The 24,127-nt window shown below is 44.5% G+C and overlaps 1 protein-coding gene across 7 annotated transcripts in view; it reads left to right on the top strand.

Annotated features, from left to right (window-relative positions):
- Positions 1 to 24,127, top strand: part of ppp1r9a (protein phosphatase 1, regulatory subunit 9A) — a 115,496-nt gene that overhangs the window by 29,004 nt on the left and 62,365 nt on the right. For all 7 annotated transcript variants that reach the window (XM_046326387.1, XM_046326382.1, XM_046326384.1 and 4 more), the window contains exons 3-4: positions 15,110 to 15,242; positions 21,021 to 21,141. In XM_046326387.1, the coding sequence (XP_046182343.1) occupies positions 15,110 to 15,242; positions 21,021 to 21,141 (254 nt within the window). The remainder of the gene's footprint in view (positions 1 to 15,109; positions 15,243 to 21,020; positions 21,142 to 24,127) is intronic.

The following is a 24,127-nucleotide window of genomic DNA, read 5'->3' as shown; positions in this document are numbered from 1 at the left end:
ACGGGTTAGGGTAAGAGTACGGGTTAGGGTAAGAGTACGGGTTAGGGTTAGGTTAAGAGTACGGGTTAGGGTTAGGGTGAGGGTAAGAGTATTGGTTGGGGTTAGGGTAAGAGTACGGGTTAGGGTGAGGGTAAGAGTATGGGTTGGAGTTAGGGTAAGAGTACGGGTTAGGGTGAGGTTAAGAGTATGGGTTAGGGTTAGGGTAAGGTTTAGGGGTTAGGGTTAGGGTTAGGAAAATAGGATTTTGAATGGGACTAAATTGTGTGTCCCCACAAGCTTAGCTGTATAAGACTGTGTGTGTGTTTGTGTCTGCTATTATTCATGTGACGGTGTTATTGTTTTGGTGACACCCGACCCTCTGGGCTTGAATTTTTAATGACCCAGGAAACCTGAGCTGAGATCTGTGCTTATGGAGGCTGCCTGCCAGGTCGGTTGTTAGTCGATGATTTGGACAGTGGTCCATGTTAGTCGCCTCTCGTCTCCGCCTGTGACATCACCATCCTCTCACAGAGGCAGAGCACCTCATATCGCTTCCGATGCCTGTTCTTAATGATCACCATGTATATGTCCCACATGGCACCCTATTCCCTATATAGTACACTACATTTGAGCAGGTCCCATATGGCTCTGGTCAAAAGTAGTTCACTATGTAGGGAATAGGGTGCTATTTGACACATAGCCCAGGAGGCCTCAACAGTGACACGTTGTTCTGTGTTGTGCAGAGCCACCCAGCCAGCAGTGTTACTGCCGTGTCACTCTCTCTCACCATTGTGTGTCAGACAGTAAAGCCTGAGGTCCACACTTGAAAAGCCAGTCTAGAGGTCAGTGTGTGAAGTTGAAAACACATTCACTATGTCATGATGTACTACGTTCATGTTCCTATTGAGCTAATATAGTCAACTGAGTGAAAGGGTAACAGTATACTCTGCTGTACAATTGTGTTGTTACTGTAGTCTATTGAGTGAAGGAATGAAGGAATGGCTGAAATTCTCTAGGACAGTTTCAATGACAATGTCTACGTAGCTCACTAGCAATCTCTCAGGCAATCAACCCTAATGGCTTAGAATTAGAATATGGAGGACCGCAACCACGCCACGTCATTCCAACTAGCCTAATGAATAACATGGGATTGGAGAGGGTGTCTGGATTGAATTATTGTAGTCAGTGCCTTAACAACCGCACCACGTCATTCCAACTAGCCTAATGAATAACATGGGATTGGAGAGGGTGTCTGGATTGAATTATTTACATTTACATTTAAGTCATTTAGCAGACGCTCTTATCCAGAGCGACTTACAAATTGGTGCATTCACCTTATGACATCCAGTGGAACAGTCACTTAACAATAGTGCATCTAAAACTTAGGGGGGTGGGGTGAGAGGGATTACTTAACCTATCCTAGGTATTCCTTAAAGAGGTGGGGTTTCAGGTGTCTCCGGAAGGTGGTGATTGACTCCGCTGTCCTGGCGTCGTGAGGGAGTTTGTTCCACCATTGGGGGGCCAGGGCAGCGAACAGTTTTGACTGGGCTGAGCGGGAGCTGTACTTCCTCAGTGGTAGGGATAAGCAGGCCAGAGGTGGATGAACGCAGTGCCCTTGTTTGGGTGTAGGGCCTGATCAGAGCCTGGAGGTACTGAGGTGCCGTTCCCCTCACAGCTCCGTAGGCAAGCACCATGGTCTTGTAGCGGATGCGAGCTTTAACAACCACACCACGTCATTCCAACTAGCCTAATGAATAACATGGGATTGGAGAGGGTGTCTGGATTGAATTATTGTAGTCAGCCTTAACAACCACACCACGTCATTCCAACTAGCCTAATGAATAACATGGGATTGGAGAGGGTGTTGGGATTGAATTATTGTAGTCAGCCTTAACAACCACACCACGTCATTCCAACTAGCCTAATGAATAACATGGGATTGGAGAGGGTGTTGGGATTGAATTATTGTAGTCAGCCTTAACAACCACACCACGTCATTCCAACTAGCCTAATGAATAACATGGGATTGGAGAGGGTGTCTGGATTGAATTATTGTAGTCAGTACCTTAACAACCACGCCACGTCATTCCAACTAGCCTAATGAATAACATGGGATTGGAGAGGGTGTTGGGATTGAATTATTGTAGTCAGTGCCTTAACAACCACACCACGTCATTCCAACTAGCCTAATGAATAACATGGGATTGGAGAGGGTGTTGGGATTGAATTATTGTAGTCAGCCTTAACAACCACACCACGTCATTCCAACTAGCCTAATGAATAACATGGGATTGGAGAGGGTGTCTGGATTGAATTATTGTAGTCAGCCTTAACAACCACACCACGTCATTCCAACTAGCCTAATGAATAACATGGGATTGGAGAGGGTGTCTGGATTGAATTATTGTAGTCAGTGCCTTAACAACCACACCACGTCATTCCAACTAGCCTAATGAATAACATGGGATTGGAGAGGGTGTTGGGATTGAATTATTGTAGTCAGCCTTAACAACCACACCACGTCATTCCAACTAGCCTAATGAATAACATGGGATTGGAGAGGGTGTCTGGATTGAATTATTGTAGTCAGTGCCTTAACAACCACACCACGTCATTCCAACTAGCCTAATGAATAACATGGGATTGGAGAGGGTGTTTGGATTTAATTATTGTAGTCAGTGCCTTAACAACCATGGAGCCTTTGTTGTCACGGGCAACATTAAATGCCCCTCCTGCCCACACTTTGTATGCATCCCAAATGGCACCCTATTCCCTATATAGAGCCCTATGGGCCCTGGTCAAAAGCAGAGTACTGTATAATGAATAGGGTGCCTTTTGGGTCACAACCATGTCCTGTGCTGTATGTGAAGGAATGTGACTGCATGACATGAAGGAGACAGTTGTTGACATCCATTCAGGGTTTGGCTTGCTCTTCCATTGTGAACGAGCCTCCCTCCTCCCTCTCTCTTGCTGTGTCAGTGGGATGTTTGTTTGACGGGAGTTATGGGGCACCCAGTAGTTGTTATTGTGCCATAACGCCACATTTAAATGAATTCTTTCTTGGGCCAACAGTCAGCAATCTGGTTGATAACAAATAACAAGTGAAGGGACGCTTTTAAATGTGTTTTTAGAGGTCATGCAATTCAACACTCATCTTTAAAACAAAAACATTGTAGGTCAAAAGAGTTGATCTTAACATAGGAAGTAGAGGTTCTAACAGTACAGACAAATAGCAATACAAACTGAAACATAGAGGATCTAACAGTACAGACAGATAGCAATACAAACTGAAACATAGAGGATCTAACAGTACAGATAGATAGCAATACAAACTGAAACAGAGGATCTAACAGTACAGATAGATAGCAATACAAACTGAAAAATAAAGGATTTGACAGTACAGATAGATAGCAATACAAACTGAAACAGAGGATCTAACAGTACAGATAGATAGCAATACTGTCACGAGTCCGACCGAGGGTGGCTCCCCTTCCCGGTCGGGTGGCGCTCGGCGGTCGTCGTTGTCACCGGCCTATTAGCTGCCACTGATTGTCTTTCCTCCCCCTCCTTGTATGTTTATTGGTAGCACCTGTTTGTGTTGATTAGTTGGGCTTCTTTAGACAGCCGGCCCGCCTGTTTGTTGTGCGGGATTATTCATTGTAACCTTCGGCTCTGTAGTAGAGGAACTTCGGCTCTGTAGTAGAGTTCCTGGTCGTGCATTTTTCAGTAGTCATTTTTCATTCCCTGTGTTTTGGGGCCGTTATTATTGTGAGCACCCTGTGGTGCGTTGGTGCAATTAAAGAGCACAGCATTGCACTCTCTGTCTCCTGCGTTTGACTCCACACCCACGACACCCGGAGCATTACAAATACAAACTGAAACAGAGGATCTAACAGTACAGATAGATAGCAATACAAACTGAAACAGAGGATCTAACAGTACAGATAGATAGCAATACAAACTGAAACATAGAGGATCTAACAGTACAGATAGATAGCAATACAAACTGAAACAGAGGATATAACAGTACAGATAGATAGCATTACAAACTGAAACAGAGGATCTAACAGTACAGATAGATAGCATTACAAACTGAAACAGAGGATCTAACAGTACAGATAGATAGCATTACAAACTGAAACAGAGGATCTAACAGTACAGATAGATAGCAATACAAACTGAAACAGAGGATCTAACAGTACAGATAGATAGCATTACAAACTGAAACAGAGGATCTAACAGTACAGATAGATAGCATTACAAACTGAAACAGAGGATCTAACAGTACAGATAGATAGCAATACAAACTGAAACAGAGGATCTAACAGTACAGATAGATAAGATAGCAATACAAACTGAAACAGAGGATCTAACAGTACAGATAGATAGCAATACAAACTGAAACAGAGGATCTAACAGTACAGATAGATAGCAATACAAACTGAAACAGAGGATCTAACAGTACAGATAGATAGCAATACAAACTGAAACAGAGGATCTAACAGTACAGATAGATAGCAATACAAACTGAAACGTAGAGGATCTAACAGTACAGATAGATAGCAATACAAACTGAAACAGAGGATCTAACAGTACAGATAGATAGCAATACAAACTGAAACAGAGGATCTAACAGTACAGATAGATAGCAATACAAACTGAAACAGAGGATCTAACAGTACAGATAGAAAGCAATACAAACTGAAACAGAGGATCTAACAGTACAGATAGATAGCAATACTGTCACGAGTCCGACCGAGGGTGGCTCCCCTTCCCGGTCGGGTGGCGCTCGGCGGTCGTCGTTGTCACCGGCCTATTAGCTGCCACTGATTGTCTTTCCTCCCCCTCCTTGTATGTTTATTGGTAGCACCTGTTTGTGTTGATTAGTTGGGCTTCTTTAGACAGCCGGCCCGCCTGTTTGTTGTGCGGGATTATTCATTGTAACCTTCGGCTCTGTAGTAGAGGAACGTGTTAGTTCCTGGTCGTGCATTTTTCAGTAGTCATTTTTCATTCCCTGTGTTTTGGGGCCGTTATTATTGTGAGCACCCTGTGGTGCGTTGGTGCAATTAAAGAGCACAGCATTGCACTCTCTGTCTCCTGCGTTTGACTCCACACCCACGACACCCGGAGCATTACAAATACAAACTGAAACAGAGGATCTAACAGTACAGATAGATAGCAATACAAACTGAAACAGAGGATCTAACAGTACAGATAGATAGCAATACAAACTGAAACAGAGGATCTAACAGTACAGATAGATAGCAATTACAAACTGAAACAGAGGATCTAACAGTACAGATAGATAGCAATACAAACTGAAACATAGAGGATTTGACAGTACAGATAGATAGCAATACAAACTGAAACAGAGGATCTAACAGTACAGATAGATAGCAATACAAACTGAAACATAGAGGATTTGACAGTACAGATAGATAGCAATACAAACTGAAACAGAGGATCTAACAGTACAGATAGATAGCAATACAAACTGAAACATAGAGGATCTAACAGTACAGATAGATAGCAATACAAACTGAAACAGAGGATCTAACAGTACAGATAGATAGCAATACAAACTGAAACATAGATGATCTAACAGTACAGATAGATAGCAATACAAACTGAAACAGAGGATCTAACAGTACAGATAGATAGCAATACAAACTGAAACAGAGGATCTAACAGTACAGATAGATAGCAATACAAACTGAAACAGAGGATCTAACAGTACAGATAGATAGCAATACAAACTGAAACAGAGGATCTAACAGTACAGATAGATAGCAATACAAACTGAAACAGAGGATCTAACAGTACAGATAGATAGCAATACAAACTGAAACAGAGGATCTAACAGTACAGATAGATAGCAATACAAACTGAAAAATAGAGGCACAGAATAAGTTAGAGGAAAAACAAAAAGTAATGGAGGAACTTATTCAAGAATGGTCAAGTATAATATATTATAAAAATAAAGCGAACTGGATGGAATATGGGGGAAAATTTTAAAAATATTTAAAAATATTTTAAATCTTCAACATAGAAATGCTACCAAAAATAATTCACACAAACTAGTTGCAAATGATGGAGTCATACATGATTCACCCAAAAATATTTTGAAAGAGGAAGTAAAGTACTTTAACCATATGTTTTCATTTCAGTCGCCTCTATCTCCACTAACTAAAGTTAATTTTAAGGATTTTTTTTTCGATTAATAGTGTGAAATGAACAACGATGCAGAAATAATCATGTGAAGGCCAAATTACAGAGGAGGAACTTCTAGATGCAATTAAAGCCTTTAAGTCAGGGAAAACTCCAGGCCTGGATGGAATACCAGATGAGGTACACTACCGTTCAAAAGTTTGGGGTTGTTTTAGTGTTGGTCAGGACGTGAGCTGGGTGGGCATTCTATGTTGTGTGTCTGGTTTGTCTATTTCTATGTTTGGCCTGATATGGTTCTCAATCAGAGGCAGGTGTTAGTCATTGTCTCTGATTGGGAACCATATTTAGGTAGCCTGTTTTGTGTTGGGTTTTGTGGGTGATTGTTCCTGTCTCTGTGTTTTGCACCAGATAGGACTGTTTTGGGTTTTCACAGTTCTTGTTCTTGTTAGTTTGTTCATGTGAAGTGATTTATTAAAACATGAATCAAAACGACCACGCTGCGCTTTGGTCCGCCTCTCCGTCAATGGAAGAAATCCCTGACAGGGGTCACTTAGAAATGTCCTTGTTTTTTCAAGAAAAGCATATTTTTTTGTCCATTAAAATAACATCAAATGGATCTGAAATACAGTGTAGACAATGTTAATGTTGTAAATGACTATTATAGCTGGAAACTGCAGATTTATTTATGGAATATCTACATAGGCGTACAGAGGCCCATTAACAGCAACCATCACCCCTGTGTTCCAATGGCATGTTGTGTTAGCTAATCCAAGTTTATAATTTTAAAAGGCTAATTGATCATTAGAAAACCCTTTTGCAATTATGTTAGCACAGCTGAAAACTGTTGTTCTGATTAAAGAAGCAATAAAACTGGCCTTCTTTAGACTAGTTGAGTATCTGGAGCATCAGCATGTGTGGGTTCAATTATGGGCTCAAAATGGCCAGAATAGAAAGAGGAGTGGGAGGCGCCGGTGCACAACTGAGCAAGAGGACAAGTACATTAGAGTGTCTAGTTTGAGAAACAGAGTCCTCAACTGGCAGCTTCATTAAATAATATAATAATAATAATATATGCCATTTAGCAGACGCTTTTATCCAAAGCGACTTACAGTCATGTGTGCATACATTCTACGTATGGGTGGTCCCGGGAATCGAACCCACTACCCTGGCATTACAAGTGCCATGCTCTACCAACTAAGCTACAGAAGGACCCGCAAAACACCAGTCTCAACGTCAACAGTGAAGAGGTGACTCCTGGATGCTGGCCTTCTCGTGTCTGTGTCCTTTTGCCCATCTTAATCTTTTATTTTTATTGGCCAGTCTGAGGTATGGCTTTTTCTTTGCAACTCTGCCTAGAAGACCAGCATCCCGGAGTCGCCTCTTCACTGTCAACGTTGAGACTGGTGTTTTCGGGGTACTGTTTAATGAAGCTTCCAGTTGAGGACTTGTGGTTCCAAACTTCTTCCATTTAAGAATGATGGAGGCCACTGTGTTCCTGGGAACCTTCAATGCTGCAGACATTTTTTGGTAACCTTCCCCAGATCTGTGCCTCTTCACAATTCTGTCTCGGAGCTCTACTGACAATTCCTTCAACCTCATGGCTTAGTATTTGCTCTGATATGCAACCGTGGGACCTTATATAGACAGGTGTGTGCCTTTCCAAATCATGTCCAATCAAATTGCAGGGTAGCCTAGTGGTTAGAGCATTGGACTAGTAACCGGAAGGTTGCAAGTTCAAATCCCTGAGCTGACAAGGTACAAATCTGACGTTCTGCCCCTGTTCCTAGGCCGTCATTAAAAATAAGAATTTGTTCTTAACTGAGGTTAAAGGTTAAAAAATGGAAACAGGATGCACTGGAGCTCAATTTCAAATCTCATAGCAAATGGTCTGAATATTTATTTTTATTTTTAATACATTTGAAAAAAATGTCTTAAAACCTGTTTTCACTTTGTCATTATGGGGTTTTGTGTATAGATTCCTGAGGAAAAACAATAAATGTAATAGATTGTAGAATGAGGCTGTAACATAACAAAATGAATAAAAAGTCAAGGGGTCTGAATACTTTCCGAAGGCATTGTAAAACACACTATTACTGTTTCTAATGCAGTGTCCCCTCAGCCTCCCTCCTTTTCATCACTAGTCAGCACTAGCGTGGTGACGCGGTGTGTGTGTGTGTCTGGCCACAGATAGCTGTAGTGGAATGCTAATGTGCTGAGCTGTCCTTGTCGCTTCAGCACTACAGCAGATCAGGAACAGACAGGGACACGGTGCGTTGCGTTGCCACGGTTAATCTGCTACTGCAAGTCATTCTGGGTGTGTACCATGGGCCTGAGCGGCTAGTGCACTACTTTTGACCAGGGCCCACAGGGCTAGTGTACCTGGGGAAAAGGGGTCCCTGGTGAAAAGTATTACACTATAAAGAGAATAGGATGCCATTTGGGTCGCAGCCTCAGCCTGGTCTGGGTCTGGCCTGGCTGGATCAGTCATCCGCTGGCACGGTGGCACAATGTGGTCTCTAGCACCGCCACTCCAAAGGGCCATTTAATGTGATCAGCGGCGTTGGCTGGCCTGCGTCATGCAGTGCAATCTTGGCCACCAACTCAAATGGCCCCAGAGCTAACAGAACAGAACCCAGTCTGTTTCTCTCCTCCCTCTCTCTCTCCTTCTTCCCTCTGATAACCCCTTCCTTCCTCACCCCATGCTGCCTAACGCACCCCCAGGCATGCCTTGGCGGAAAGGCAGTCAGACACGATTTGGCTCAGGGGCTGTCGGCCGGGCCCACTGTAGTCAATCAGATGAATACTGAGCAGGCCAGACTCCAACACCCAATCTCTCTCTCTCTCTCTCTCTCTCTCTCTCTCTCTCTCTCTCTCTGTATCTCTCTCTCTCTCTCTCTCTCTCTCTCTCTCTCTCTCTCTCTCTCTCTCTCTCTCTCTCTCTCTCTCTCTCTCTCTCTCTCTCTCTCTCTCTCTCTCTCTCTGTATCTCTCTCTCACTCTCTCTCTAATGAGAGGAGAAGTGGAGGGGAACAGAGGGATGACAGGAAGATAGGGAGAGAGTGGAGGAGTGTGGATTTATTATATAAAGTTGGAAGTTCCATCAGCAGTAGATGAAATTCATATTTAATTTCCTAAATGACACAAACCGTCCTCCAGCACCAGCAGCCCAGCACTAACAAGCCATCCTCCAGCACCAGCAGCCCAGCACTAACAAGCCATCCTCCAGCACCAGCAGCCCAGCACTAACAAGCCATCCTCCAGCACCAGCAGCCCAGCACTAACAAGCCATCCTCCAGCACCAGCAGCCCAGCACTAACGAACCATCCTCCAGCACTAGCAGCCCAGCACTAACAAACCATCCTCCAGCACCAGCAGCCCAGCACTAACAAGCCATCCTTCAGCACCAGCAGCCCAGCACTAACAAGCCATCCTTCAGCACCAGCACCAGCAGCCCAGCACAAACAAGCCATCCTTCAGCACCAGCAGCCCAGCACTAACAAGCCATCCCTCAGCACCAGCAGCCCAGCACTAACAAACCTTGCTCCAGCACCAGCAGCCCAGCACTAACAACCCATCCTCCAGCACCAGCAGCCCAGCACTAACAAACCATCTTCCAGCACCAGCAGCCCAGCACTAACAAACCTGGAAACCCTGGACTTCGGCTGTGTCTTAATTGACACCCTATTCCCTACATTTCACCAGAGCCAGCAGCAGCAGTAACACCTATATTGAAAACTGACCATTGTGTTTCGTCTCTGCACCATTACAGAGTACAGACTAGCTATAGCCGCGGTAAAAGACGGCTGATTTAGATGGAAAGAGGAATCCATTGCATTGTGCTGGCTGTCAACTGACCGCTCTATAGAGATGAGGGTCCTGGGTGTAGATGAAAGATAGATGGGATAGCAGTGAGAGAGAGGAGGGTCCTGGGTGGATGAAAGATAGATGGATAGCAGTGAGAGAGAGGAGGATCCTGGGTGGATGAAAGATAGATGGATAGCAGTGAGAGAGAGGAGGATCCTGGGTGTGGATGAAAGATAGATGGATAGCAGTGAGAGAGAGGAGGAAGAGGAAGCCGGACTGATAGAGTGAGGGAAGATGAAAAGAGCAATACAGTCAACTAGGAAAGTCATTAGGAGCCCTGCTGTTTCTCACACACACACACACACACACACACACACACACACACACACACACACACACACACACACACACACACACACACACACACACACACACACACACACACACACACACACACACACACACACACACACACACACACACACACACACAGACAGACAGACAGACAGACAGACAGACAGACAGACAGACAGACAGACAGACAGACAGACAGACAGACAGACAGACAGACAGACAGACAGACAGACAGACAGACAGACAGACAGACAGACAGACAGACAGACAGACAGACAGACAGACAGACAGACAGACAGACAGACAGACAGACAGACAGAACTATACTTGTCGCTGTTTGTCTTTCCTAAGTGTGATTGTTGTTTCTCCAAAGGTCTTTGTCACGTCACTATAGTAACTTTGCAAGTCACGAAGTCACTTGGTCACTAATGTGTCTGTAATATGTTACATTGGAAATTAAGCAGATTGGTTTGTCCTTTAAAGTGTGGGTCGTGGCTGACCACTGTTAGGACCAGGACGTAGATATTGCAGTTTTATAACATAGAGACAGAGCAGATGTCCTCATATTTTGATAGGCTTTGACTCTCTGCCCTAGTCCTGTGGTTAGAATTTTCTTTATGTAGCTGGTGTTGTTCTTAGGGCTGTCCCCGAAGGTGTATGGCGAGTAACTTGAAGCTTTCCACCTACTCCACTGCTGTCCCGTCTAGAGCGGTACTCTACAGCGCTCTCTCCATCTTTAGTTTGGTCTCATTCTGCCAGTGTATTGGTCTAAAAGGATGGAAAGAGAACATTTAGGCTGCTGTACACACATCCGTACATGGCACAGGAGCTGAATAGGAAAAGAATAGATACAGACTCTCTCACTCTGTCTCTCTATCTTTGGTTTGGTCTCACCCTGCCAGTGAACTGTTGTGTGCTTGTTGTAATGGTTTAAAATGATGGAAAGAATAGCCCATTTGTGCACGTCCAAGCATTTTACAGGCCAAGCATTTTACAGGCCAAACATTTTATAGGCCAAACATTTTATAGGCCAAACATTTTATAGGCCAAACATTTTATAGGCCAAACATTTTACAGGCCAAACATTTTATAGGCCAAACATTTTACAGGCCAAACATTTTATAGGTCAAACATTTTACAGGCCAAACATTTTACAGGCCAAACATTTTACAGGCCAAACATTTTACAGGCCAAACATTTTATAGGCCAAACATTTTACAGGCCAAACATTTTATAGGCCAAACATTTTACAGGCCAAACATTTTATAGGCCAAACATTTTACAGGCCAAACATTTTATAGGCCAAACATTTTACAGGCCAAACATTTTATAGGTCAAACATTTTACAGGCCAAACATTTTACAGGCCAAACATTTTACAGGCCAAACATTTTACAGGCCAAACATTTTATAGGCCAAACATTTTACAGGCCAAACATTTTATAGGCCAAACATTTTACAGGCCAAACATTTTATAGGCCAAACATTTTACAGGCCAAACATTTTACAGGCCAAACATTTTACAGGCCAAACATTTTACAGGCCAAACATTTTACAGGCCAAACATTTTACAGGCCAAACATTTTACAGGCCAAACATTTTACAGGCCAAACATTTTACAGGCCAAACATTTTACCGGCCAAACATTTTACAGGCCAAACATTTTACAGGCCAAACATTTTACAGGCCAAACATTTTACAGGCCAAACATTTTACAGGCCAAACATTTTATAGGCCAAACATTTTACAGGCCAAACATTTTACAGGCCAAACATTTTACAGGCCAAACATTTTACAGGCCAAGCATTTTACAGGCCAAACATGTTACAGGCCAAACATTTTATAGGCCAAGCATTTTACAGGCCAAACATTTTACAGGCCAAACATTTTATAGGCCAAACATTTTACAGGCCAAACATTTTACAGGCCAAACATTTTACAGGCCAAACATTTTATAGGCCAAACATTTTATAGGCCAAACATTTTACAGGCCAAACATTTTACAGGCCAAACATTTTACAGGCCAAACATTTTACAGACCAAACATTTTACAGGCAAAGCATTTTACAGACAAATCATTTTATAAGCCAAACATTTTACAGACAAATAATTTCACAGGCCAAGCATTTTACAGACCAAACATTTTACAGACCAAACATTTTACAGGCGAAGCATTTTACAGACCAAACATGGGACAGGAGTTAGGGCAATAGAAGTGATGATACAGATGTCATGTCGTCTCTCTGTTTTCGTCCTGGGAGCAGGAGAGAGTGTGTGGACATTACAGTCTTTCTATAGTATATCATGGACTATATCCTATGGTGAGCTGACATCACCTGTTTATTCTATTAGTCTTTCAGACATACTCAGACTTTATCCTACGGGGAGTCATGTTTTGTGAGACAGACAGACAAAGTCTCTCTGTTATTATAGCAGAATGAATGGCTGTCTTCATCAGGCACTTCTGTTCTGATATGTGTTTTTCCCAGATTAGATATTCTGGCATATTAATCATGACGCATTGTCATTCACCTTATGTCGCGCATTATGGAGAAACAGAGACTGACACAGACGTACCAAATGGCATCCTATTTCCTACACAGTGTACTACTTTTGACCAGAGCCTTATGGGCCCTGATCAAAAGTAGTGCACTATATATGGAAAAGGGTGTCTTTTGGGATGAAACCTAACACTGCCTTGTGCTAAATGTCACCTGGTCCCCCGCAAACAAATTACAACAAGTCAGTTAAGAACAAATTCTTATTTTCAATGACAGCATAGTGGGTTAACTGCCTGTTCAGGGGAACAACAACAGATGTGTACCTTGTCAGCTCGGGGATTCAAACTTACAACCTTTCAGTTACTAGTCCAACGCTCTAACCACTAGGCTACCCTGCCGCCCCGATCCTAGATCCTAGATCAGCACTACTAGTCGGAGATAATTTATGGGCCCAGGTGTACGTTCGTCACCCAGGTGTACATTCGTCACCCAGGTGTGTGTTCGTCACCCAGGTGTGTGTTCGTCACCCAGGTGTACGTTCGTCACCCAGGTGTACGTTCGTCACCCAGGTGTGCGTTCGTCACCCAGGTGTACGTTCGTTACCCAGGTGTGCGTTCGTCACCCAGGTGTGCGTTCGTCACCCAGTTGTGTGTTCGTCACCCAGGTGTACGTTCGTCACCCAGGTGTACGTTCGTCACCCAGGTGTGTGTTCGTCACCCAGGTGTGTGTTTGTCACCCAGGTGTATGTTTGTCACCCAGGTGTGTGTTCGTCACCCAGGTGTACCTTCGTCACCCAGTTGTGTGTTCGTCACCAAGTTGTGTGTTCGTCACCCAGGTGTGTGTTCGTCACCCAGGTGTGTGTTCGTCACCCAGGTGTGCGTTCGTCACCCAGGTGTGTGTTCGTCACCCAGGTGTACCTTCGTCACCCAGGTGTGTGTTCGTCACCCAGGTGTGTGTTCGTCACCCAGGTGTACGTTCGTCACCCAGGTGTGTGTTCGTCACCCAGGTGTACCTTCGTCACCCAGGTGTGTGTTCGTCTCCCATTGTGTGTTCGTCACCCAGGTGTGTGTTCGTCACTCAGGTGTGTGTTCGTCACTCAGGTGTGCGTTCGTCACTCAGGTGTGCGTTCGTCACCCAGTTGTGTGTTCGTCACCCAGTTGTGTGTTCGTCACCCAGGTGTGTGTTCGTCACCCAGGTGTGTGTTCGTCACCCAGGTGTGTGTAAGTCACCCAGATGTGTGTTCGTCACCCAGGTGTGTGTTTATCACTCAGGTGTGCGTTCGTCACCCAGGTGTGCGTGCGTCACCGCGTTGTGCATTCGTCTCCCATTGTGCGTTCGTCACCCAGGTGTGCGTTCGTCACTCAGGTGTGCGTTCGTCACTCAGGTGTGCTCACGCTCAGAGAAAGGGCCACAACTCGCCCTTTTTTCTCCTTTGTCTCTAAGGACCTCATTTTTCCTTCAGTGTGATGAAGTGGTAATGAAGATGGGGAGCAACAGTAATTATCATAATAATATAATTAAGCATAGCCCCTTTACCCCTACCTACATGTACAAATGACGTTGACTAACCTGTACCCCTGCACATTGACTCGGTACTGGTAACCTCTGTATATAGCCTTGTTATTGTTATGTCATTTTCTTGCGTTACTTTTTTACTTTATTTGATTTTTTACTTTAGTTTATGTAGTAAATGTTTTCTTAACTCTATTTCTTAAATTGCATTGTTGGTTAAGGGCTTGTAAGTAAGAATTGTATTCGGAGCATGTGACAAATACAATTTCATTTGATTTGAAGAGATTAGGCCCAAGGGGGTGTGTCATATGGCCAGTATACCACAGCTAAGGCCTGATCTTAGTGCCTGGACACCGCCCCTACACGGAACCCAAACCGGCTGTGCATTTCACAACATTTCACATCTTCACTCCCCGGTCCGATATACCAGCATATCAGCATTCAGGGCTGGAACCACCCGGTTTATAATAATATATACGCCATTTAAAATATAAACCACTGAAGTAGGTAGCCTACTGTATGTTGTCTGCTCTTAAACTCACTGTGTCAACAGACCAGTATGCTGTACATATCCACCAAAGGTATTCACTGGCCGTGGTGAGAATATCATCTGTATTACTTGAAAAACACATTTCAAACACTTGTAGAACCGCTCATCTAAAGGCATGATCCTGCACAATTTACTTAGGCTCATACTACTGTAATTGACAAAACGTGATTCCCCAAAAATAGCTTGGGTAAGTACTGAGCTCAGTGTGGTAACTAACCAGGGTGTGTGTTTGTGTGTCTCCAGGTGTTCAACACCTACTGTAACGAGGACTATGACAGGAGGAATGAGGAGGTGGACCCGGTGGCCTCGTCAGCAGAGTACGAACTGGAGAAGAGGGTGGAGAAACTGGAGCTGTTCCCTGTAGAGCTGGAGAAAGGTAGGAAGACCTGAGGACGATCGCAAATAGACCCATAAAACCATATCCTATATAACCCTACCCCATATGACCATATCCTATGTAACCCTACCCCATATGACCATATCCTATATAACCCTACCCCATATGCACTATCCTGTCACTCCCTACCCCATATGCACTATCCTGTCACTCCCTACCCCATATGCATTATCTCTTCACCCCCTACCCCATATGCACTATCCTGTCACTCCCTTACCCCATATGCACTATCCTGTCACTCCCTACCCCATATGCATTATCTCTTCACTCCCTACCCCATATGCACTATCCTGTCACTCCCTACCCCATATGCATTATCCCTTCACTCCATACCCCATATGCACTATCTTCACTCTCTACCCCATATGCACGATCTCTTCACTCCCTACCCCATATGCACTATCTCTTCACTCCCTACCCCATATGCATTATCTCTTCACTCCCTACCCCATATGCATTATCCTGTCACTCCCTACCCCATATGCACTATCTCTTCACTCCCTACCCCATATGCACTCTCTTCACTCTCTACCCCATATACACTATCCTGTGCTCCCTACCCCATATGCATTATCTCTTCACTCTCTACCCCATATGCACTATCATGTCACTCCCTACCCCATATGCACTCTCTTCACTCCCCACCCCATATGCACTCTCTTCACTCCCTACCCCATATGCACTCTCTTCACTCCCTACCCCATATGCACTCTCTTCACTCTCTACCCCATATGCACTATCTCTTCACTCTCTACCCCATATGCACTATCCTGTCACTCCCTACCCCATATGCACTCTCTTCACTCTCTACCCCATATGCACTATCCTGTCACTCCCTACCCCATATGCACTATTCTGTCACTCCCTACCCCATATGCACTATCCCTTCACTCTCTACCCCATATGCACTATCCTGTCACTCCCTACCCCATATGCACTCTCTTCACTCTCTACCCCATATGCACTATCCCTTCACTCCCTACCCCATATGCACTATCCTGTCACTACCTACCCCATATGCACTATCCCTTCACTCCCTACCCCATATGCACTATCCCTTCACTCCCTACCCCATATGCACTATCCCTTCACTCCCTTACCCCATATGCACTATCCTGTCACTCCCTACCCCATATGCACTATCCCTTCACTCCCTACCCAATATGCACTATCCCTTCACTCCCTACCCCATATACACTATCTCTTCACTCTCTACCCCATATGCACTATCCTGTCACTCCCTACCCCATATGCACTCTCTTCACTCTCTACCCCATATGCACTATCCTGTCACTCCCTACCCCATATGCACTATTCTGTCACTCCCTACCCCATATGCACTCTCTTCACTCTCTACCCCATATGCACTATCCCTTCACTCTCTACCCCATATGCACTATCCCTTCACTCCCTACCCAATATGCACTATCCCTTCACTCCCTACCCCATATACACTATCTCTTCACTCTCTACCCCATATGCACTATCCTGTCACTCCCTACCCCATATGCACTCTCTTCACTCTCTACCCCATATGCACTATCCTGTCACTCCCTACCCCATATGCACTATTCTGTCACTCCCTACCCCATATGCACTCTCTTCACTCTCTACCCCATATGCACTATCCCTTCACTCTCTACCCCATATGCACTATCCTGTCACTCCCTACCCCATATGCACTCTCTTCACTCTCTACCCCATATGCACTATCCCTTCACTCCCTACCCCATATGCACTATCCTGTCACTCCCTACCCCATATGCACTATCCCTTCACTCCCTACCCCATATGCACTATCCCTTCACTCCCTACCCCATATGCACTATCCCTTCACTCCCTTACCCCATATGCACTATCCTGTCACTCCCTACCCCATATGCACTATCCCTTCACTCCCTACCCAATATGCACTATCCCTTCACTCCCTACCCCATATGCACTATCCTGTCACTCTCTAACCCATATGCACTATCCCTTCACTCCCTACCCCATATGCACTATCCCTTCATTCCCTACCCCATATGCACTATCCCTTCACTCTCTACCCCATATGCACTATCCCTTCACTCCCTACCCCATATGCACTATCCTGTCACTCCCTACCCCATATGCACTATCCTGTCACTCCCTACCCCATATGCACTATCCCTTCACTCCCTACCCCATATGCACTATCCCTTCACTCCCTACCCCATATGCACTATCCCTTCACTCCCTTACCCCATATGCACTATCCTGTCACTCCCTACCCCATATGCACTATCCCTTCACTCCCTACCCCATATGCACTATCCCTTCACTCCCTACCCCATATGCACTATCCTGTCACTCTCTAACCCATATGCACTCTCTTCACTCTCTACCCCATATGCACTATCCCTTCATTCCCTACCCCATATGCACTATCCTGTCACTCTCTAACCCATATGCACTATCCCTTCACTCCCTACCCCATATGCACTATCCCTTCACTCCCTACCCCATATGCACTATCCCTTCACTCCCTTACCCCATATGCACTATCCTGTCACTCCCTACCCCATATGCACTATCCCTTCACTCACTTACCCCATATGCACTATCCCTTCACTCCCTTACCCCATATGCACTATCCTGTCACTCCCTACCCCATATGCACTATCCCTTCACACCCTACCCCATATGCACTATCCCTTCACTCCCTACCCCATATGCACTATCCCTTCACTCCCTTACCCCATATGCACTATCCTGTCACTCCCTACCCCATATGCACTATCCCTTCACTCCCTACCCCATATGCACTATCCCTTCACTCCCTACCCCACATGCACTATCCTGTCACTCTCTAACCCATATGCACTCTTTTCACTCTCTACCCCATATGCACTATCCCTTCATTCCCTACCCCATATGCATTATCTCTTCACACCGTACTCCATATGTACTATCCTGTCACTCCCTACCCCATATGCACTATCCTGTCACTCCCCGCAGTGGTTCCTCCTTTAAAAGTTGTGAGCTTACACCGTGGGACGTAGAGGTAATTTGTGGTTGAGTACGGTACCCTGCGTCACCACTTCAATTGCTCCAGACCAGCGCAAGGGGGAGTTAGAGGACTTATTATGCTTTTGGGTCCTACTGTGTCTCTAACTGACAATGAGTGGGTGACATACACCTAAATAGAAACTGATAATTGTGCACGACTTCAGTATTACTTACTAAAACTGTTGTTACACTAAGGTTTGTATTATTTGTTTTATTTGTATTATTTAATTTTGTTAGGATTATTTTGGTCTTACTGTAGTACTGTAGGCCACTCCCGACCGGTCACGTTGTACAGCGCCTGAGTGATGCAACGGTCTAAGACTCTGTGTTGCTATAGATGCCTGTTCAATATCTTTGCCATCCTCGACTAGGAGACAATTTTCAGTTTCTTTCTCTCACTTCAAAAACAGAAATAACTCATTCTAAATAACAAACTGGCTTTATTTACAAATTAGTAACAATGTCTCACCCCATCTTAAAGAATGGCATTTTTTTTGCCCTCTTTACGTTATTTGAAATATTGTTATATTTTAAACAATGCGATTATTATTATTATTATTAATTTAGAATGATATAAAACCCTGTTGGATATTCTCACAGATATATTATTAACCCTGTTATTAGCAGGACAATATATATTGGTCATATTGTTCATGGCTCCTGAGTGGCGCACAATGGGATTGCCTTGCAGTTCTCCAGCTGTATCCACTGAAAGCGTGCGAGGTTCAAGACATGAGGACAGGGAGTACGGGATGGGCCGCAGAGCCGCGCACAGAAAACAGCCTGAGCCCATGGGGAAGGGAGGAGGAGGAAGGGGGAGGAGGGGGTGGACCCCCACTTTAAGGGGCATTGCACTAATATTGACAAGAGAAACGTTCCCGCTGTTATGTTCTTAGTGCCAGTCTGCACGTTCAAACTAAAACAATGTACCTAATAATGGCATCTTTATGCTTTCCTTAATAAAAATATGGTAAAATGACTCTATCAAAATGCCGATGTTTATTTAGTTATGGATCCATAATTACTATGGGAATAAACATCACTGAATTACTGAAATATCCTCCAATCCTCTATATGTAATTATTGGAGTCACGTCATATTTTCCGATATACTGTAGGTCTACCGTAGGCGCAATGAGTCTCACTAGTGTTGAAAATGGTGTAGGTCTTATTTATTTAAAGAGCATATTGAAGTTAGAAGCAATAGCCGACAACTATTTTAACACAATTTCGCACTTCTCTGAGACAAGCATGGGGACTGGTCTTAATAAATCAATGAGATTTTTATTTTCACTGAATCTCCGTTTGGGTATTGGTTAGACTAGAATTAGAAAATTAGGGTGTAGAAATGTTATGCTCTTAGTGTAACATTTATTTACCTAGGCAAGCCAGTTAAGAACAAATTCTTATTTACAAGGACAGCCTACTCCTTCCTCCCCGTGCCCACATTCTCTAGTACAGCCATTATTGAAGGCTATCAAATGCTTCTCAAAGATGCCCTCCGGTGGTCAATCTAGCACAAACTAGCATTAATGGTACCAGTGGTTCACACTTAAATAACGTGCCATAGGATTCTGCGGCACCAAACTGCAAGGGTTAGGTTAGGGATATCTAGTGTCTGCAGGGTTAGGGTTAGGATTAGCTAGTGTCTGCAGGGTTAGGGTTAGCTAGTGTCTACAGGGTTAGGGTTAGGGTTAGCTAGTGTCTGCAGGGTTAGGGTTAGCTAGTGTCTGCAGGGTTAGGGTTAGCTAGTGTCTACAGGGTTAGGGCTAGGGTTAGCTAGTGTCTGCAGGGTTAGGGTTAGCTAGTGTCTGCAAGGGTTAGGGTTAGCTAGTGTCTGCAGGGTTAGGGTTAGCTAGTGTCTGCAGGGTTAAGGTTAGGGTTAGCTAGTGTCTGCAGGGTTAGGGTTAGCTAGTGTCTACAGGGTTAGGGTTAGGGTTAGCTAGTGTCTGCAGGGTTAGGGTTAGCCAGTGTCTGCAGGGTTAGGGTTAGCTAGTGTCTACAGGGTTAGGGTTAGCTAGTGTCTGTAGGGTTAGGTTTAGCTAGTGTCTACCGCGTTAGGGTTAGCTAGTGTCTGCAGGGTTAGGGTTAGCTAGTGTCTGCAGGGTTAGGGTTAGCTAGTGTCTACAGGGTTAGGGTTAGGGTTAGCTAGTGTCTGCAGGGTTAGGGTTAGCTAGTGTCTGCAGGGTTAGGGTTAGCTAGTGTCTACAGGGTTAGGGTTAGCTAGTGTCTGCAGGGTTAGGGTTAGCTAGTGTCTACAGGGTTGGGGTTAGGGTTAGCTAGTGTCTACAGGGTTAGGGTTAGCTAGTGTCTGTAGGGTTAGGTTTAGCTAGTGTCTACCGCGTTAGGGTTAGCTAGTGTCTGCAGGGTTAGGGTTAGCTAGTGTCTGCAGAGTTAGGGTTAGCTAGTGTCTGCAGGGTTAGGGTTAGCTAGTGTCTGCAGGGTTAGGGTTAGGGTTAGCTAGTGTCTGCAGGATTAGGACTAGCTAGTGTCTGCAGACAGCTAGTTGTTCTCTGCGGCTTCCTTGCGATGGGTAACAATGCTTCGAGGGTGGCTGTTGTCGATGTGTGCAGAGGGTCCCTGGTTCGAGCCCAGGTAGGGGCGAGGAGAGGGACGGAAGCTATACTTTTACATATGCATGCAAGCACACAAACACACGGCATGCCCTCCCCCCCACAAACACACACAGACACTTGTCATTGTATAACTCCTGTCTCCTCTCTGCCAGATGATGATGGCCTTGGTATCAGCATCATAGGGATGGGAGTGGGTGCTGACGCCGGTCTGGAGAAACTGGGAATCTTTGTCAAGACTGTCATTGAGGGCGGGGCGGCTGAGAGAGATGACAGGTAAGAGCTTTCTGCATCCTGAGTAGGTGCCAACTCAATCCATACACACAAGTGCACATACACAGACAAGTGCACACTATGCCTTCTGACATTGCGTATCCATATATTTATATATTCTTAACTCCATTCCTTTACTTAGATTTGTATGTGTTGGGTATATGTTTTGAAATTGTCAGATATTACTTGTTAGATGTTACTTCACTGTTTGAGCTAGAAACACACGCATTTCGCTACACGTGCGTGCAATAAAACACACACACACACACACACACACACACACACACACACACACACACACACACACACACACACACACACACACACACACACACACACACACACACACACACACACACACACACACACACACACACACACACACACACACACACACACACACACACACACACACACACACACACACACACACACACACACACAACCAGGGCGCGAGATCCCCTGAATCCTATCTGCATTATCTAACACTGAGTCTCCCAGTCCCAGTCCCACCTCACACCTTGCTAAAAATCTGAGGGTGAATCTCTCTTGGTTAGAGATGTAACATGAGACTGAGATAGAGAACAGAGAGGTCTAGCTGGCTGCCCTCAGGTGTGCTGTTGTGGGCGGAAAGCTGGGAAGCGCTCTGTGCTCAGAATGCAATTTCCTTTTCATCATTAGGTCCCTGCCTGACTGTCAGCTGGTTATGAGTGGTGCTTAATTAGTCAGTGTGTGGATTCCAAATACACCTTAATTCCTACATAGTAAACTACTTTTGACCAGGGCCAATAGAGTAGAGTGTCAATACTGTACATATGAATCGATACTATTGGTTCCCCTTTAAGGCTGTGTGATTGTTTCACGACCCCTTGACCAATGAAATGTTTTCAAAATAGCTTGTCATCAAAACTCTTCAGTCCATTGGCACTCAAATCAAACCAAATCAAATTTTATTTGTCACATACACATGGTTAGCAGATGTTAATGGGAGTGTAGCGAAAAGTTTGTGCTTCTAGTTCCGACAATGCAGTAATAACCAACAAGTAATCTAGCTAACAATTCCAAAACTACTACCTTATAGAGACAAGTGTAAGGGGATAAGAATATGTACATAAAGATATATGAGTGAGTGATGGTACAGAGCGGCATAGGCAAGATACAGTAGATGGTATTGAGTGCAGTATATACATATGAGATGAGTATGTAAACAAAGTGGCATAGTTAAAGTGGCTAGTGATACATGTATTACATAAAGATGCAGTAGATGATATAGAGTACAGTATATACATATACATATGAGATAAATAATGTAGGGTATGTAAACATTATATTAGGTAGCATTGTTTAAAGTGGCTAGTGATATATTTTACATCATTTCCCATCAATTCCCATTATTAAAGTGGCTGGAGTTGAGTCAGTATGTTGGCAGCAGCCACTCAATGTTAGTGGTGGCTGTTTAACAGTCTGATGGCCTTGAGATAGAAGCTGTGTTTCAGTCTCTTGGTCCCCGCTTTGATGCACCTGTACTGACCTCACCTTCTGGATGAAGGAGTGAACAGGCAGTGGCTCGGGTGGTTGTTGTCCTTGATGATTTTTATGGCCTTCCTGTGACATCGGGTGGTGTAGGTGTCCTGGATGGCAGGTAGTTTGCCCCCGGTGATGCGTTGTGCAGACCTCACTACCCTCTGGAGAGAGCCTTACGGTTGTAGGCGGAGCAGTTGCCGTACCAGGCGGTGATACAGCCCGCCAGGATGCTCTCGATTGTGCATCTGTAGAAGTTTGTGAGTGCTTTTGGTGACAAGCCAAATTTCTTCAGCCTCCTGAGGTTGAAGAGGCGCTGCTGCGCCTTCTTCACAATGCTGTCTGTGTGGGTGGACCAATTCAGTTTGTCTGTGATGTGTATGCGGAGGAACTTAAAACTTGCTACCCTCTCCACTACTGTTCCATCGATGTGGATAGGGGGGTGTTCCCTCTGCTGTTTCCTGAAGTCCACAATCATCTCCTTAGTTTTGTTGACGTTGAGTGTGAGGTTATTTTCCTGACACCACACTCCGAGGGCCCTCACCTCCTCCCTGTAGGCCGTCTCGTCGTTGTTGGTAATCAAGCCTACCATTGTTGTGTCGTCCGCAAACTTGATGATTGAGTTGGAGGCGTGCGTGGCCACCTCCATGTCAATGTTGTCCGTTAAACCCTGTATCTCCACCACGGTTCTTGAAGGGAAGCCAGGGTTGTGATGTCTGTGGTTTTCCTGCATTTTGGGCTACTTGAAAAACAATGTCGTGGGTGAAAATGTATTGTAAGTTACCTTGTGTTATTATGCAGTTATTAATGTCCATGTTTCGTGAATTAAATTGGAAGTTATCAAAGCTCTAGCGCAATTGCCGACCAATTGTTATAACGCGTTAGATTGACGGTAAAATTCAGTCAGATCAATAAAATAAAAATTAAGAGACACTGGCTGTTGTTGACAAGCATATTCAGTTCATATACATATTATTAATATTTAATTCAGTGATTGAAATTACGATCTCATCCTCAGTAGCCTATTCCAGCATGCTATTGGAAAACACAAGCATTTCTTACCTTGAAATCACCAAGCTATTCATGTTGAATAAATGAGTCTGTTAATTTGAACTAAGCAAGCTGCTAAATTATTCAGTTTACATCTTGCCTACATCTTGTCTAGGCTACTGTAGATTATCCTGAAATGAGATGTTGGCCTATCAGGAGCTGTAGGCTACCTGCATCTATCTAAGCAAACCCTGTCAAAATTGAATTACAATTCTAAACCCAGATGTTAGTCTGTAGCCTATTGAAATGACAAGTCAATCTCACAAATGGGCCATTTGACTGTTTGTAGTCTTAACATCTGGTTTGTGGTATATGGCCAATATACCACGGCTAACGGCTGTATTCAGGAAATCGGCGTTGCGTTATGATTAGGAACAGCCCTTAGACGTTGTATATTGGCCAAACAGGGAAAGGGGGG

This window comes from Oncorhynchus gorbuscha, linkage group LG24, assembly GCF_021184085.1.
Source record: "Oncorhynchus gorbuscha isolate QuinsamMale2020 ecotype Even-year linkage group LG24, OgorEven_v1.0, whole genome shotgun sequence".
In the NCBI taxonomy this organism is placed as follows: domain Eukaryota; kingdom Metazoa; phylum Chordata; class Actinopteri; order Salmoniformes; family Salmonidae; genus Oncorhynchus; species Oncorhynchus gorbuscha.
Note: the sequence above shows the minus strand (reverse complement) of the source record. Positions and strands in the feature narration are given on the sequence as shown.